At 41.3% G+C, this 17,364-nt stretch overlaps 1 protein-coding gene across 12 annotated transcripts in view; it reads right to left on the bottom strand.

The window, feature by feature from the left end:
• Positions 1–17,364, bottom strand: part of LOC138964585 (6-phosphofructo-2-kinase/fructose-2,6-bisphosphatase-like) — an 85,551-nt gene that overhangs the window by 47,858 nt on the left and 20,329 nt on the right. Inside the window, exon 1 of one of the 12 annotated variants that reach the window (XM_070336579.1) lies at positions 2,761–3,225. The exons of the other annotated variants lie outside the window; for them this stretch is intronic. Coding sequence (XP_070192680.1) covers positions 2,761–2,833 — 73 coding nt within the window. The 5' untranslated portion in view covers positions 2,834–3,225. Of the gene's footprint in view, positions 1–2,760; positions 3,226–17,364 lie in introns of those variants that run through there. 12 annotated transcript variants of the gene reach the window in all.

Below are 17,364 nucleotides of genomic sequence, written 5' to 3' on the forward strand. Positions count from 1 at the left end.
TTATCATTGAAGAACATATATGATTGAAAAACTAGAACATGGCAATCACACAGTCGCAGTGAATAAATAGCCGACATAAGTTACCATTCCCGCTCAGTTAAGTGGATGATACTATGGATATTGAACTTAACCTGCAATCATGTTGAGGTCCATATACATATTTTTGAGAAGAGATTGCATTGCAGTTATATTGTTCCAGCTTTGGCTTAATTTTGTACATTGTACTGTGGTATAGTTATAACAATGTAAAGATCATAGTATGTTCATGTATCATGACTGTTTATAATTGTGTCTGTGCATTTTACCAGTGCACTGAGTGTGCAACAATTGTTGGTGTACTCTGATGCATTATGTTTCATGAAACCAATGGCAATGTATCTGTATTTCATTCTCATATATATATCTAAGGATTATGTTTTGTCTGTGAATTAGAACAAGTCACGTAAGGCGAAATTACTACATTTAGTCAAGCTGTCGAACTCACAGAATAAAACTGAACGCACTGCATTTTTTCACCAAGACCGCATACTCGTAGTTTCGTCAGTCCACCGCTCGTGGCAAAGGCAGTGAAATCGACAAGCCAGAATAGTGCAGTAATGGTCGCGCTGAGCGGGATTAAGCACGCTATTCTGTACCTCTCTTCGTTTAAACTTTCTGAGCGTGTTTTTAATCCAAACATATCATATCTATATGTTTTTGGAATCAGGAACCGACAAGGAATAAGATGAAATTGCTTTTAAATCGATTTCGGAAATTTAATTCTAATCATAATTTTTATATTTTATATTTTCAGAGATTGTTTTTAATCCGAATATAACATATTTATATGTTTTTGGAATCAGAAGATAATGAAGAATACAATAAACATAATTTTGAATCGTTTAATAAAAAAATAATTTTAATTACAATTTTCCGATTTTTAATGACCAAACTCATTCATTAGTTTTTAAGCTACCAAGCTGAAATGCAATACCAAAGTCCGGCCTTCGTCGAAGATTGCTTGGCCAAAATTTCAATCAATTTGATTGAAAAATGAGGGTGTGACAGTGCCGCCTCAACTTTTACAAAAAGCCGGATATGACGTCATCAAAGACATTAATCCAAAATATGAAAAAAACGTCTGGGGATATATATCATACCCAGGAACTCTCATGTAAAATTTCATAAAGATCGGTCCAGTAGTTTAGTCTGAATCGCTCTATACACACACACGCACACACAGACACACAGACACACATGTACACCACGATCACCTGTCTCGATTCCCCCTCTGTTAAAACATTTAGTCAAAACTTGACTAAATGTAATAAAAAACAAGTCGCGTAAGGCGAAAATACAATATTTAGTCAAGTAGCTGCCATTTTTCAGCAAGACCGTATACTCGTAGCATCGTCAGTCCACCGCTCATGGGAAAGGCAGTGAAATTGACAAGAAGAGCGGGGTAGTAGTTGCGCTAAGAAGGATAGCACGCTTTTCTGTACCTCTCTTTGTTTTAACTTTCTGAGCGTGTTTTTAATCCAAACATATCATATCTATATGTTTTTGGAATCAGGAACCGACAAGGAATAAGATGAAAGTGTTTTTAAATTGATTTGGACCATTTAATTTTGATAATAATTTTTATATATTTAATTTTCAGAGCTTGTTTTTAATCCGAATATAACATATTTATATGTTTTTGGAATCAGCAAATGATGGAGAATAAGATAAACGTAAATTTGGATCGTTTTATAAATTTTTTACAATTTTCCGATTTTTAATGACCAAAGTCATTAATTAATTTTTAAGCCACCAAGCTGAAATGCAATACCGAACCCCGGGCTTCGTCGAAGAATACTTGACCAAAATTTGAACCAATTTGGTTGAAAAATGAGGGCGTGACAGTGCCGCCTCAACTTTCACGAAAAGCCGGATATGACGTCATCAAAGACATTTATCAAAAAAATGAAAAAAACGTATGGGGATTTCATACCCAGGAACTCTCATGTCAAATTTCATAAAGATCGGTCCAGTAGTTTAGTCTGAATCGCTCTACACACACACACACACAGACACACAGACACACACACACACACACACACGCACATACACCACGACCCTCGTTTCGATTCCCCTCGATGTTAAAATATTTAGTCAAAACTTGACTAAATATAACAAGAAGGGTATAATACTTGATGGAATGTTTAATCACTGACAAAATGAAACATTCACCATGATTTCGACATGGTTTTCTTTGAAGTGGACAAACCGACAAATAATAATGAGAAATTAACAGAAAATGAGTCTGAAAATGAAAAAAGTTCTAAATAAAGACAACAGAAAGAGTGACTAAATAATGAGTTATTCGGAACCAATGTGCTGGCACCTGAGATAATAAGAAGCAACTTTTACCTATACTAACTCTCTGGCAGTTTTTTTCTTGCATGTTTCACTTTCAGCATCATGTCTGACCATGCAGTGCCGACAGTGACAGCAATGGTGGGATTGCAACAAATTAGAGAGAGCGGAGGGGGTGGAGAGGTGTGAGTGAGAGAGAAAGCGATAGAGGCAGAAAGAGAGACCGGGCAGACAGACAGAACGACAGACAGGTAGACAGACAGGTAAAGAAGTTGTATCACCAACTTTAATTTACATCAAGGGTACACCAAAAGTCACACACACACACACACACACACACACACACACACACACACACACACACACACACACACACACACACACACACACACACGTGGTTTTTTCCCCATGTGCAAAGCCTACCTGTGCCCCATCGACAGGAGTCCGCACACTGACTGTAAGGCTTGTAAGACTTGACGTCATTCGTAGTCATCATCAGCGCGTAACACGTCACGCCCTAACACATACACTGTCTTGTCTTGGCTGACGTCAGAAGTACGCGGGTGCATGGCACAATTCACACCTCGCTCCCTGTCTCACTCTGAGCAAACGTTATTTTCTCCCAGTCTAACGCTGGTATGCACAGTAATTATAATCGCAAAAACACTCTCTCTTCCTTCAAGGTGCAAGTTCTTGGCATCTCTAAAGTCCTGGATTCAATTTCTCGATTTTCTCTATCTTCAAGAAAATGTGGCACTGGAGCAGCAAAAAGAGAAAATACTGAGGGGTAAGAAGGAGAATAACGGGCAACAAAACTGCTATTACGCAAGAATAACGAAGAAATAAGTCTTCAACCGGCGAGGGGAATGTGTTGGAAGGCTGCATGGTTTCATCAAGAGATCAGCCACACTACCACTTTCGCAAGAAATCCACAACAATATCTATTTCAGCAACATTTCCGCAAAATAAAATATGCTAGTCTTGGGGAGACCTTCTCTCAGCATCAATTTTATGAAATTCCGTAGCTGGTTAAGTTTTAGCACAAAATGGAGCACCACCAATTTCTACAGAAACCTGACTTCGTATCTTTCAAATAAAGAAAGTCCTAACATGACTCTCTCACAAACGATGTTTTTGTTTTCCCCCATGAAAAATCATTTACACGATCAATATCACCAACACATTAGAGAGAGAGACCCAGACTGTCAGTCGACGTGTATAACAGTTCAATTTCGCACACAAGCAGAATCAAAACTGCCCAAGTAACTAGAAGCAACAAAAACAAATCGCTACACGAGCGAGGAGGCCAATCAACAGAACAGCCCTATCTGGGGGTTTTGCGGCCACCGTGAAATGCAGCATGCTCTCGTCTGCTAAAGGGGGCTTACAAATAGGCTGTTCGTCAGTTCAGACACCACCACTCGCCCTCCTCATCCCCCCCCCACCCCCCCCCCCCCCCCAAACCTTCGCAATACTATTCCTCCGAACGTCGAACCCCTGTTGTTTACTGAGTTAACGGGTTCAATTATCGAACTTTTTTCCCGCACAGCTCGGGAGAACTGAACACTCGTTCTGGCATCGCTCGAGTGCATGTTCAGCGGTATGCAAAATGACCAACAGATATCGATGTATACACCAATTTCCTCACGCTTTCTCTTGCAGATGAATTTTACTTCAAAGGTAAGCACGCATGAATAGTATCCTAATTATGCACGTCTTCTTCACTTCCAGACGCAGATGGAATGTGTTCCTGAAGTTTGCCATGGTTATGTTGGCAAGTACATGTACTTTTCCCCGCCTTTTCCAGTACAGTGCACAGAGGGATTTTTACTCATTTTGTAAAGACGCGTGAATTGTGATGTGTGTACATTTTCACTAGAACGAGTTCACTCTGGAAGTGAGCACACTAACACACGACCCGATGGTACAGTGAAAGTGTGCTTCTAAATACAAAACCAAGATGGTACGGACAGTGATTTTACTTTTGACATAACGCATGCGCGTGCTGGCGTGTACAGTACATTTATATTTTCCACTCTATAATGCAGATGTTTTTTACTCTAAACGTACCAATGCGCGTAACACCATGCACATGTACTTCATGTACTGAATTCCAAAACTTAGATGCCTTTTACTACAGGCCTTGCCAAACCCATAATGGCTTCCTCGTCTGCAGCAAGAACGCACTGACTTAGTGTGGCCAACAATGTTCTAGCGAAGCATTGCAACATCTTTGGTTTGGCCGTTCTCCCTCACAGAAAACACATTCCAGAATACAGGAGATTAAAACCAAACAAAACCTTAATGTGGCTAAACACCACCTGTCTATCGCTGCTCTAAACACAGTCTTGAAGGTGTCACGGTGTGACAAGTTCCAGCACAGATTTAACAGTTAACCAGTTCGGTCTGCTTAACTAATCAGCAACAAAATCTTGGCACGTGTTCGCTATAACTTCCCCCAACAGCACCCCCACACCCTCCAGACACGAGTAAAATCCACAAAATATTACCAAGAAACCCGGCAAAGACCTCAAATTCTCTCTCTTTCTCTCTCTCTCTCTCTCTCTCGCACGCACGCACGCACGTGCGTGTACACACACACACACACACACAATGCCCAGCTCAAAACGTTCCATCCGGACCGGAAAACCACCTCATGAAGAAAATATTTTCCAACTAAATGCAATCGAATAATTGACATTCGTGACAAAAGTTGGTCATGGAAAAATAATTCTCTAAAACAAAATGCTTTATTTTAGGCCAAGAAAAGAAAAAGAAAATCGGCCGTGAAATAGAACCCATTACATTGTAATGTTATGGTCCAGAACAGTCACATTACTGAAAGAAAAACACTGTTGTGCTCCAAACACGAGTACAAGACAAAACGTGCTATTTTCGGCCAAGAATAAATGTTATCAAAGTGTTTTTTCCAAGAAAAGAAGACATTACCGAAAGAAATATACCATGTCGTTCATCTGCGACTCCACATTATCTGCAGTTTTGGGTTACCACTTGATTTCAACAAATCTGATATTGTGAAATATGTACACAACCAATATTTGGACCCGTCCTCGCGCATATGCTTATATCAGCGAATCGTTTAAAAGTATCATTTGACAACATGTAATCTCTCAATCCATGTTGATGTTGTTTCTGCTGCTATTATAACTTCTGTTGTCTTGTTTTATTGCCAAGTTTATCTATATTCAAAGTCACATAAACATCCTGTTTGATGAAATAGCACTCCTTACCCAGCGGGGAATTTGCCTTCCAACAAAATCAAAGCTATATTTACACATGAGTTACCCTTCGACGGAAATTATGCATCCTTCTCTGGTGCAGCAAGTTCGAGTTCAAACAAGTTCAACTGATCACAAACATGCAAACAGGATGTGTCAAATTCCATTTATCGTTTTGTTCAGAATACGCCTCCGCAGAATAATGAATTGCGGTTCGGTCTAATTCATCTTATAACCACGCCGGTACCTCCGCTGCACACGAAAAAAGCCGGGGCCACTTGCTGCGCACCGCGCGGGGCCGAGCCACGAGAGGTGAGTTTCTGCACTAAATCTTCTCTGTTTTCTCCAAAATGACATAATTTATCATCACGTAACTGGCGTTTGTACTTCAACCTAAGGTGTTATAGCATCCCATCACCGGTTTTATTCTTTCCCTCGATTCAATTCAGAACTCTGAGCTTCGATTGTTTATGCTTTTTAACTTAAGTGAATTATGTGCATCTGGCTCAAGTGGTGTATACTAACTTCACGCGGTTGAATCATATTTCTTGAATCTCTACTGTCACCGAACGAATTTGTTGCTGCGCACAGGGGCCACTGTGGGCTGCGCACCGGGGCACTATTTGTGCAATTGATGCTGCGCACCGCCCCCAGTAATAAACGTGTTATTATGCTCCTTCAAAGTGTGTAACATACTGTTTTCGGTTGCGACCGTACTTGAGGATCTTTGTTTGTTTGTCAGCTTGTCCCGAGGGGACACAACATTAGCTGTCGTCTGCTAGCTATTTATTTCTTCACATTGTTACCTGCAGGGACCTTGGTTCCGCAACGTCTATAGGCCTGTCCCATACAAAATTGATTGAATAATGACCGCCCTCTTCAAGCACGACTGTCAATAAAAAAAAAAAATATTTGAACATGCTTGAAGAGGACGGTCATTATGCAATCAAGAAGCCACTGATAAGCCCTTCCCCAGTATGTGGCAATCATCTATTGCTTTATTGAGAACATCGTCTACTCTTCTCGTAGTTCAATAGCAATAACAATAACAGCATTTTATTGTCCATTAAAATAGTACATAACAAGAAGGGCAAAGCCCATACGACTCACATGCTTTACACATTTTTCCTACCAAAATACATGTGACCTTGACCCAAGGTCAAGGTCATCCAAGGTCATGCAACACAAAGCTGTTAATTCAAGACATAGGAAGTACAATGGTGCTTATTGGCTCTTTCTACCATGAGATATGGTCACTTTTAGTGGTTCACTACCTTATTTTGGTCACATTTCATAAGGGTCAAAGTGACCTTGACCTTGATCATATGTGACCGAATGTGTCTCATGATGAAAGCATAACATGTGCCCCACATAATTTTTAAGTTTGAAACAGTTATCTTCCATAGTTCAGGGTCAAGGTCACTTCAAAATATGTATACAATCCAACTTTGAAGAGCTCCTGTGACCTTGACCTTGAAGCAAGGTAAACCAAACTGGTATCAAAAGATGGGGCTTACTTTGCCCTATATATCATATATAGGTGAGGTATTGAATCTCAAAAACTTCAGAGAAAATGGGAAAAATATGAAAAATAGCTGTTTTTTAGGCAACATTTATGGCCCCTGCGACCTTGACCTTGAAGCAAGGTCAAGATGCTATGTATGTTTTTTGGGGCCTTGTCATCATACACCATCTTGCCAAATTTGGTACTGATAGACTGAATAGTGTCCAAGAAATATCCAACGTTAAAGTTTTCCGGACGGACGGACGTCCGGACGGACGGACGGACGGACGGACGGACGGACGACTCGGGTGAGTACATAGACTCACTTTTGCTTCGCATGTGAGTCAACAAGAAGAGCAAACGCTCGATCGAGTCACTTTCGCAGTTCTGAATATTATGACCTTGAAAAAGGTCAAAGGTCACCAAAGCAGACGTCAAAGTGTAGAGGTCACTGGGAGTCACGTTCACATAAAATTTGAGCCCGGTCACTTTTATAGTTTCCGAGAAAAGCCCAACGTTAAGTTGTGTGTTGCCGAACAGAAAAGGCTAGTTATCTCCCTTGTTTTTCTGATAACGTTCGTAAAAGGCTACAGATGTAAATACTTTGATGTAAAGAATAATCCTACAAAGTTTCAATCACATCCGATGAACTTTGTCAAAGATATAAAATGTCTAATTTTTCCTTTGACGCTGACCTGTGACCTTGAAAAAGGTCAAAGGTCAACGAAACCATCGTTAAAGTGTAGAGGTCATTGGAGGTCACGACTAAACAAAATATGAGCCCGATCGCTTTGATAGTTTCCGAGAAAAGTCCAACGTTAAGGTGGTGTCTACGGACGGCCGGCCGGACGGCCGGCCGGACGGCCGGCCGGCCGGACAGCCGGCCGGCCGGACGGCCGGCCGGACAGACTAACACTGACCGATTACATAGAGTCACTTTTTCTCAAGTGACTCAAAAAGGGAACATTTTCTTCCGCTGAGAGTTCTTGTAGTTCTTGTTCTCATTGTTTGCACTACACATGCGCGGGCAGGTACAGGTACAGGCGCCCGCAGGTATATTTCCAGCGAAGATGGAGGCAATCTTATCCCACGAACGAATACTGAGATCGACTTGAGAAATGTTCTTCCCGATAATCTATATATATATACGACTAGTGTCTGTGTGTCTGTGTGTCTGTGTGTGTGTCTGTCTGTGCGCGATGCACGGCCAAAGTTCTCGATGGATCTGCTTCAAATTTGGTGGGCTTATTCAGAGAGACCCCGGACACAACCTCATCGATGAGATATTTCAACACGTGCTCTCAGCGCGCAGCGCTGAACCGATTTTGGTTCCACCTCAGCTATTTTGGTTCCACCTCAGCTACCCGGGCCCCCATACCGACACACCATAGCCGCTACACCACATCACAACGCCAAAGTTCTCGGTGGATCTTTTTCAAATTTGGACACCGTATTCAGCTACACCCCGGACACAATATCATCGATGAGATATTTCAACACGTGCTCTCAGCGCGCAGCGCTGAACTGATTTGGGTTTTTGTGTTCATTTCACCATTATAAGTAACTCTTCCTTATCTTCTCCAGTGTTTGGCGTTTATCTCCCTTCCTTCGTGTGGCTTTCCCGTTTGTAACTTACTATTACTATTTTTAGAATGTCACTGCGCTGTCCACTGCGCTGTCCACAACGCTTCCCTTGCACCCGTAAGTTGTTCTTACTGTCAAAGTGAAAAGGTCGAATCAATTTATAGCCACGCGAAAAATACACTCTCACCTATCTCTATATATTTATAGATACAGATATGCATATATATATACGGCTTCTCTGTGTGTGTGTGTGTGTTTGTGTGTGTGTGTGGGCAAAAACCTGTGTATTGTAGAGTTCTGTTTGTGATGTGGTCTAGCGGCTATTGTCTGTTTGTATGTTCTGGCATGTGAGAAGCCACAGCAGATAATATAGGGCTAAGAAATAAGCTCTAAAATTCTCAATCCCGTTTGACAGGACTTCGCCTTCAAAGGTGATTGTGGTGAACCGCCACGCTGTCTGTCTCTGTCTCGCGCCGTTCACCTCAAATTCCCGTTTCTGAGTAACTATTTTTAGAATGTCACTGCGCTGTCCAGAACGCTTCCCTTGCACCCGTAAGTTGTTCTTACTGTCAAAGTGAAAAGGTCGAATCAATTTATAGCCACGCGAAAAATACACTCTCACCTATCTCTATATATTTATAGATATAGATATACATATATATATATACGGCTTCTCTGTGTGTGTGTTTGTGTGTGTGTGTGTGGGCAAAAACCTGTGGATTGTAGAGTTCTGTTTGTGATGGGGTCTAGCGGCTTTTGTCTGTCTGTATGTTCAGGCATTTGAGAAGCCACAACAGATAATAATTATAGGGCTAAGAAATAAGCTCTAAAATTCTCAATCCCGTTTGACAGGACTTCGCCTGCAGAGGTGATTGTGATGAACCGCCACGCTGTCTGTCTCTGTCTCGCGATTCACCCCGGCGAAGCCGGGTATTCCTCTAGTACATGATAAAGAAGGATTCTTTGTTGCCAAACTATGGCTACAGTTGGGGACAGAAGTTGCCAAACTTTAGGAGGCCTACGTTGATCCGAATTTGGGTGGATTTCCGCGGGTTTCTTTATTTCTGATTTTTATTGAATAAATGGAAGAACGCCAAAGTCTTTTCTCAAATAGGTACTCCTTCCAGTCACTTCATTCAGCGACAAAAAAACGAATCTTCAATTGTTCATTCGAATGCACATCGACACTGTGTCCAATAACGTCCTGAACTCTCAAAATTTGAATTTGCAGTAGTAACATCTAAACTGATCCATTTGTTCACCTACAAAGCAGAACAAACCCACTCTTAAAAAGGACAAAACGAACGAACGTCAGCGTCATTACCTTTCGTGTGTGTGTGTGTGGCTGAGACAGACAATACTTTATTCACTGTAGTACTGACCCAGATGCGCAGCAAATTAGTGCCCTCAAAACAGAGACATAGCAAATTAGTGCCCTCAAAACAGAGACATAGCCCGGTGCGCGGCAACAGAATCGTTTAATGACGCTAGAGATTCAAGAAATATGACTCAACCGCATGAATTTATATTACACCACTTGAGCCATATGTCAACAAATAACCAATAATTATATTCCAATTCTCTGCAGCTTGTTTGATAAGCTTGATTTTCCGTAATAACTGTGGAAGGTACGAATTTACACATACTTCACTGGCCCCGGTGCGCAGCACATAAGTGCCCGGGTGCGCAGCCCTCAAAATAGAGACATGGCCCCGGTGCGCAGCAACAAAATCGTTCAGTGACGGTAGAGATTCAACAAATATGATTCAACCGCGTGAAGTTAGAAGACACCACTTGAGCCAGATGTCAACAAATAACCAATAATTACATTCCAATTATCTGCAGCTTGTTTGATAAGCTTGATTTTCTGTAATAACTGTGGAAAGTCAGAATTTGCACATAATTCACTGGAAAAGCATAAATATTCGAAGCTCAGAGTTCAGAATTGAATCGAGGGAAAGAATAAAACCGATGATGGGATGCTATAACACCTTAGGTCGAAGTATAAACGCCAGTTACGTGATGATATGTCATTTTGGAGAAAACAGAGAAGATTTAGTGCAGAAACTCGCCTCTCGTGGCTCGGCCCCGGTGCGCAGCAAGTGGCCCCGGCTTTTTTCGGTGTGCAGCGGAGGTACCGGCGTGATAACGCTTGAGCACAGGAATCTATCAAATCATCCTTTCTCCTTCGTTAAGCAGTCCTTATCTTTCGGATTTCTCTAATTGTTCCCTCTTCAAAATAGCCAAGTGAGCTTGTTACAAAAGTGCAAGATACTTTCTTTCCCTCAACCCGAACAAGCGATCAAATTAACCCGTAATGATAGCCACTAAGCCCATGGACTAAAGAAGTGTCGGTCTTCACGTACATTTTTAACAGACCCTTCTCCTCCCCAATTCGTCAATTAAGCCTGTTGAAAAGGCCAGACATTGGACGGCACCAAAGGAAGTGCAAATTGATGATAACTAGACACATGTCCACTTTGCACACCATATCGGAAATTGCTGCTTCAACTTGCAACAATACTACTCAAACACCACGAAAACAACTGGTTCCTGAACATTTCGTAAGGGTTCCCACAACATAAAACATTTCTAGACTCAACGATTTTGTCAAAAACGACACCAGCTAAAACCACCTAGCACTAACGACAGGACTCTAATGTTAAAAATCGTCCAAAATTCACACAGCTTCAGAACAAAAAGCCTTCCTCATCAATACCATAAATATTGTGATTTGCCTCTTCTTTACAAAGACTGCAAACAAACAGTGTCTAAGGCAAGCGCCAGCGGGCTAAAATCGAAAAACAACATGTCAGCATTCAGTCTCGCTGTATAAACGCCTATTTACACCTACACAGCTGATTAAGCGATAATATATAAGTGTGAGTCATACAAGCCACACACACAGTCTTTGTGCAATTTATTAACGATCGAAATAGGTGTTAAAGAGACATTAACAAGTATTCCAGTGATGTTTCAACCCAATTCGTATATCTTTACAAGTACAAGTCCTAGCTCTTGAAGAAACCGATCACTGTCACGCCAACCAGTCAAAAACCAAGACTAAAACACAGTATTGAAGACTGGAAAGTAACGAACTTGGGACGAAAGGGATTTGGGAGGGGGGGGGGGGGTTGTTGGTTGACGTTTTGGATGGAAGGTTTGAAGAAGGGGGGGGGAGAAAGAAGGGGGAGGGGGGTATGTACCCGAGTAACGATGCACATCACGGTGCTGGTATCATTGCGAAAGCGGCGAAAATAGGTTTTGGCGAGCAGTTGACTCGGAAAGAATGGTGTGAAAACAAGCTAGCGCTGACTGAATTGCCTCAGCTGAGAAAAGGTGACTTCTTCATAACCAGATAAACATGTCAATGTCCGCAAAAGACACAACGAAAGAGCTAGATAATGAAGAAGAACAAGAACAAGAACAAGGATCAGAAGGATCAGAAGACAATTCTAGATTGTGTCCATTGGAGCACATGTACAGTACAAGTCCAACTTTGTTATAATTTATTTCATACAATGCAATACCACGGCATTGTCAACACTGAACAGTGAGGAAACCACTGTTTCAATCAACAAGGAAATCAAGAAGGAAAAGGAGAAGACGACGATCACGACACTGACTGATAATAGTGATGATAACGGCTGTTTAACGCCATCTCTCCACACAGACCATCACCATCTACTCCTGACCCCCTCCCCCTTCCGCCGACACCCCTGCTTGCCTCTCCCATGGAATGCAAACAATCGTTTGTGTACATTCACCTGAACACGGCCGGTCCCAATCCGAACTCCATTAAATTTCAAACACTTCTTTTGACAAAGCTTTACAAGAACCGCATTAATGATAATTATGCATCCATAATTCTCTTTAAATTCCTCATAAAAGACTTCATTATACACCAGCTATGAGCCAAATGTGTTCTTCCTTATTACACAGGGTCCAAGGAATTGTGCAATCTTCACAAAAGTGTGCATTCAAGCACACACACACACACACACACCGATACTGAAACAAACTCATAAAACGCTCCTTCATATCGCCATTGTGCACATTGACACTACCCATTTAAAATTCACGAAAGTGCAGAACCTAGCTACCACAGAAACTAATTACATTCCGACCTTCATACACAATGTCTGATTTTTAAAACAAGCTGTTAACACACAAAACCATGCACTTCTGAACACGCAGCCGCAACCATCCGTAGCATCAAAAAGGAGCAATGTCATCAACATCGCTTTTTAGAAACACCACCTGTTTAATGTTCAAAGCAATGAAACCGTAACTGAAAACAGATCACACACAGACATTGGCTGATCTTTAAAGCCATATGTACTCGATGACTATACACGCTAATTGCTTTACCAACAGCTGGAGACAGACTAAATTAAGTTCCCTGCAAAATATTGTGGTCTAGGACCCCTTAAATGTTGAGATATTTGAATTTTCATTTTGATCTGGATCGTCCTATGTATAGATTTGGCAACACATGTAACGTTGATGCAAGGAAGAGAACACCGCGGCTTTGTTTGTTTGTTTGTTTGTTTATTTGTTGCTTAACGTCCAGCCGACTACGCAGAGCCATATCAGGACGAGGAAGGGGGGGATGAAGGGGGCCACTTGTCAAGCGATTCCTGTTTACAAATGCACTAACCCATTACTTGTGTCCCAGCAGGCTTTAGTAAAACTAAATTAATACCTACTGGAAGATTACCAGTTTCCAGTATGTTAAAATAGGCTTAACCTATCTACTGCTGGACTTACATCAGAACACTAACAGATTAAACTATACATGAATCGCGAGACAAGCGGCAAGAGAAGAGATTTTTGGAAAAAATACAGGTGAATGAGCAAGAAGGCAGAAAAAAAAAAGAATTCATGAAGAAAAAGAGAGCATGACAGGAAAGAGGAACCAAAAATCTACCTAACAGCAAACTAGAAAGCTCCTGCGGTTCCAAAAACAGGAGGGGCTTTTAATTTCATAACCGCAGTGCCCCACTGCGGGAGCGGCTTTGTTGACATCCTCACTTTTTCAGAGGCTAGAACAAGCTGTAATGCATGTATTATGGTCCGCGCATGGTGACGTATCGTCATTATATGGTCTTATGGTGCGTTTGACATCGATTGTGGGCAAACTACACTTTGTAAACACGGAAGTGCGTTAGTATGCCTTTAAAAGAAAAACCTCAAAAATTCAAAGGCACCAAAGAAGAACAATAATAATCAGAAACACCGCTTGTTAAAAACACACGTTTCAGCGCGGTTCGCTGAAGGTCTGTCGACTGAACACAGCAAATAACTTACAGCCTTCATACACCCGTCGTACCAATGAAACCGTAAATGAAAACAGATTACGTATAAACAACTGCCAAAAAAGTCAACTGCACCAAAGAAGAGCTCATTTCATCAAAACCGTTGCTAGAAACTACAGCACAATTACATCCGACATACACCTGAAGCAACCCAACTGTAAACGATAACAGACACAACTTACACACACGGCGACTAATCTCTTTGAACAACTCCTGAAAAGTCAACAGCACCAAACAAGAACACATGCCATTAAAACCGCTTATGTTAAAAACCACACGTTTCAAGCAGAGTTTGTTGCACTTCAACAGCACCAAACAAGAACACATGCCATTAAAACCGCTTATGTTAAAAACCACACGTTTCAAGCAGGCTGTAAGTTATTTGCTCTACTGATTGGCGCCAAACTCCTTCCTTTCCTTTCCTTCGGAAATTGGCTCCAAAGCTAAATAAGAACCACTGCTCTCATTCTAAGGATGAACGCATGAAACGGTGGCGAGGTTAAAAGCCAACGTCACCCTTTGAATACACGCAGTAAAAGAGTACGGCGAAAGGAAAAGCCGACGTATGATACAACGAATAATGTAACAAAAACGAATTCTTGGCGGATGTAGCTTTTCCTTGAAATTGCTATCGAGATTTTCTCTATAAATATAATTCACTAGGAAACACTAGACTGATAATTATTGTGATGCACACAAATTCGTGCGTAATGATGCGAATGACCCTTCACCCAGTAAGGTCAAGAACAAAGGGTTTATAAGAGTGTCCAGGAGAAATTATTTTTGCTTTCTTACATTCGAGGTTTTTCTTATCGAGAGACTCCGGATATAAGAAATATTGTTCTCTTATCGGAGGAAAAACAAATGTCATCATAGTTTTGGAAATGCATTGCATTATATGCCCGCAGGCAGGTGCATGAATGTGTATGTGATAATGAATATTTATGTTTGTAAATGTGCGTGCGAATTAATATGTGTATTTTAATGTGTTGTTCCCGACTTGTAGTAGGGTTTGGGACATAGCACATGGTGGCCGCCATTATTAGCCTCGGCTTTCCCATATGTGTGTGGGGCTTCAAACCTCCTGTTAAAATACACGTGGAAAAAACACTTTTGGACAGGAATTAAGATAAGTGTCGTCGTGGTTTTGTTTGCTTGTTTTGGGATGGGTTTTTTTTCCGACATCAGGTCCAATCTTTTTCGTTCTGTAACTTGTTCTTTTCTTTGATTCTATGTTCTCAAACCTTTCTAAATTCTTCGTAACTAAAAATGTGTCAAGTTTCTAATGGAGTTTCATATCGATACACACCGACACATATTTTGCAAGCACAAGAAGAGTAATTGCTATCTGAGTGTAAATATTCAGAATTATGTACAATACAAGTACCAATGAATAATTATACAAATTAGATTGTTGTTTGCTTTTTTAAGATAGAATTTCTGTTTATTGTTTTACCAATATTTTTTTTTTTTTTACAGGAATAGAACAAAAGGTCAATGAAATCTATTTCTTTAACACAATACGAGCTATGTCAAATCTGCACTATGGGATTTACCCATTCTAAGAACAGAATATTTATGGAATGTAGTACGAAGGCTACCACAACGCAACAGTCTTAATCTTGTTTCTTTCATTAAACTGGTAACATTGTTTTTGTACAAGCTCGAAACCGAATTTATATTTCCAAAATAGTGCTGTAATAGGTTTGCCTACTGTGTTTTGTTAAGGATTATTCGGATCTGCAGGGAATTCATGAAAAACATTGTGTGTTGTTAACCCATGATTTGTAAAAATGTAAAAACATTTTACAAATCACGTCGAACCCAAAACCGCGATTTGTAAAAATCTAAACATCTAAAAATATCGCATTCCACAAAGTAATGCATGCCTTTTATTATTATTAATTTTTCTTGTTTAGAGCCTCTACGCTGAGAGGTGGGGGTGGTTTTAGATCCACATCCCATTTTTTGCCCCATCCTATTTTCGCGACATTTCACAAGCCAAGCGTCATTTTACTAACATGTCATAACAATAGCGCGACATCCCATTTTGACACCATATCCCATTTGGCCGCCATGCCGTTTCACCTCCATGCCGTTTCACCGCCATTCCATTTCGCCCCCATCCCATTGTCGCGACATTTTACAAGCCAATCGCCATTTTACTACCGTGTCATAACAATAGCGCGACATCCTATTTTGACACCATCCCATTTGGCCGCCATCCCATTTTTGATTTATTCTTCTTGCCACGCCTCACTCTACTACTATACTGCGTTATTCAACTAGGAAGACATTCCGTTTACGCAAAATCCCATTTTTGCCACAATCCAAAATGTCGCGAAATAGGGATGGCGGCGAAATGGGATGACGGCAAAACGGCATGGCGACAAAATGGAATGTGGCGCTAGTGGTATGTCACGGTGGTAAAATGACACTTGGCCTGTGAAATGTCGCAAAAATGGGATGGGGGCGAAATGGGGTAACGGCGAAACGGGATTGCGCCAAAATGGGATGTGGAGCTAATGGTACATGACATGGTGGTAAAATGACACTTGGCCTGTGAAATGTCGCAAAAATGGGATGGGGGCGAAATGGGCTAACGGCGAAACGGGATTGCGCCAAAATGGGAAGTGGAGCTAATGGTACATGATATGGTGGTAAAATGACACTTGGCCTGTGAAATGTCGCGAAATGGGATGGGGGTGAAATGGGATAACGGCGAAACGGGACTAATAGATCCCTTGACTTTGGGGTAGCGCGACTCTGTTACTGCTAGCTTTCCACTGGGAGGAAGCGACCCGAATTTCCAAAAGATGGGACAAAAAAATGACTTTTTTTTTTCTCAATGGATCCCTTCACTTTGGAGATGATGAGTTAAATATCGGGCGCATTTACGTGATTTGTAAAACATTTTACAAATCGCGGGGTGCGCCCCGTGATTTGTACAAATGTTTTACATGTTTTACATTTTTACAAATCACGGGTTAACATGTGTGCCCAAAGTGGGTATCTGATTGGCTGCGGACCTGGGTGCACGAAGCGGGCGTTCTGATGGGCTGTTATGACGGTTAGCCCGGAGAGAGAGAACGAGGGGAGAGAGAAAGAGGGAGTGGGGGGTAGGGGTGGAGGGGTAGGGGGGGGGGGGGTAGAATCAGAGTATAAAGGCGTGTGTCTATCTGTCTGTGCATGTGTGCGAGTGGCGTCACTGATTCTGCAAAAAGCGTGCATGCCATGTGAGTGACATGTGATTTTTGAGAGTGGATGCTAACCCTAACCCGAGACTATTTTGAGCTATTTTACACTTTTTCTAATCTAAGTCTAACTTTTTCTAAGTTGAAAAAAGGGCTACCCCGTTATAAAAATTTTAAAAATGCAAAAT

This window comes from Littorina saxatilis, linkage group LG4 (assembly GCF_037325665.1).
Source record: "Littorina saxatilis isolate snail1 linkage group LG4, US_GU_Lsax_2.0, whole genome shotgun sequence".
NCBI lineage: Eukaryota > Metazoa > Mollusca > Gastropoda > Littorinimorpha > Littorinidae > Littorina > Littorina saxatilis.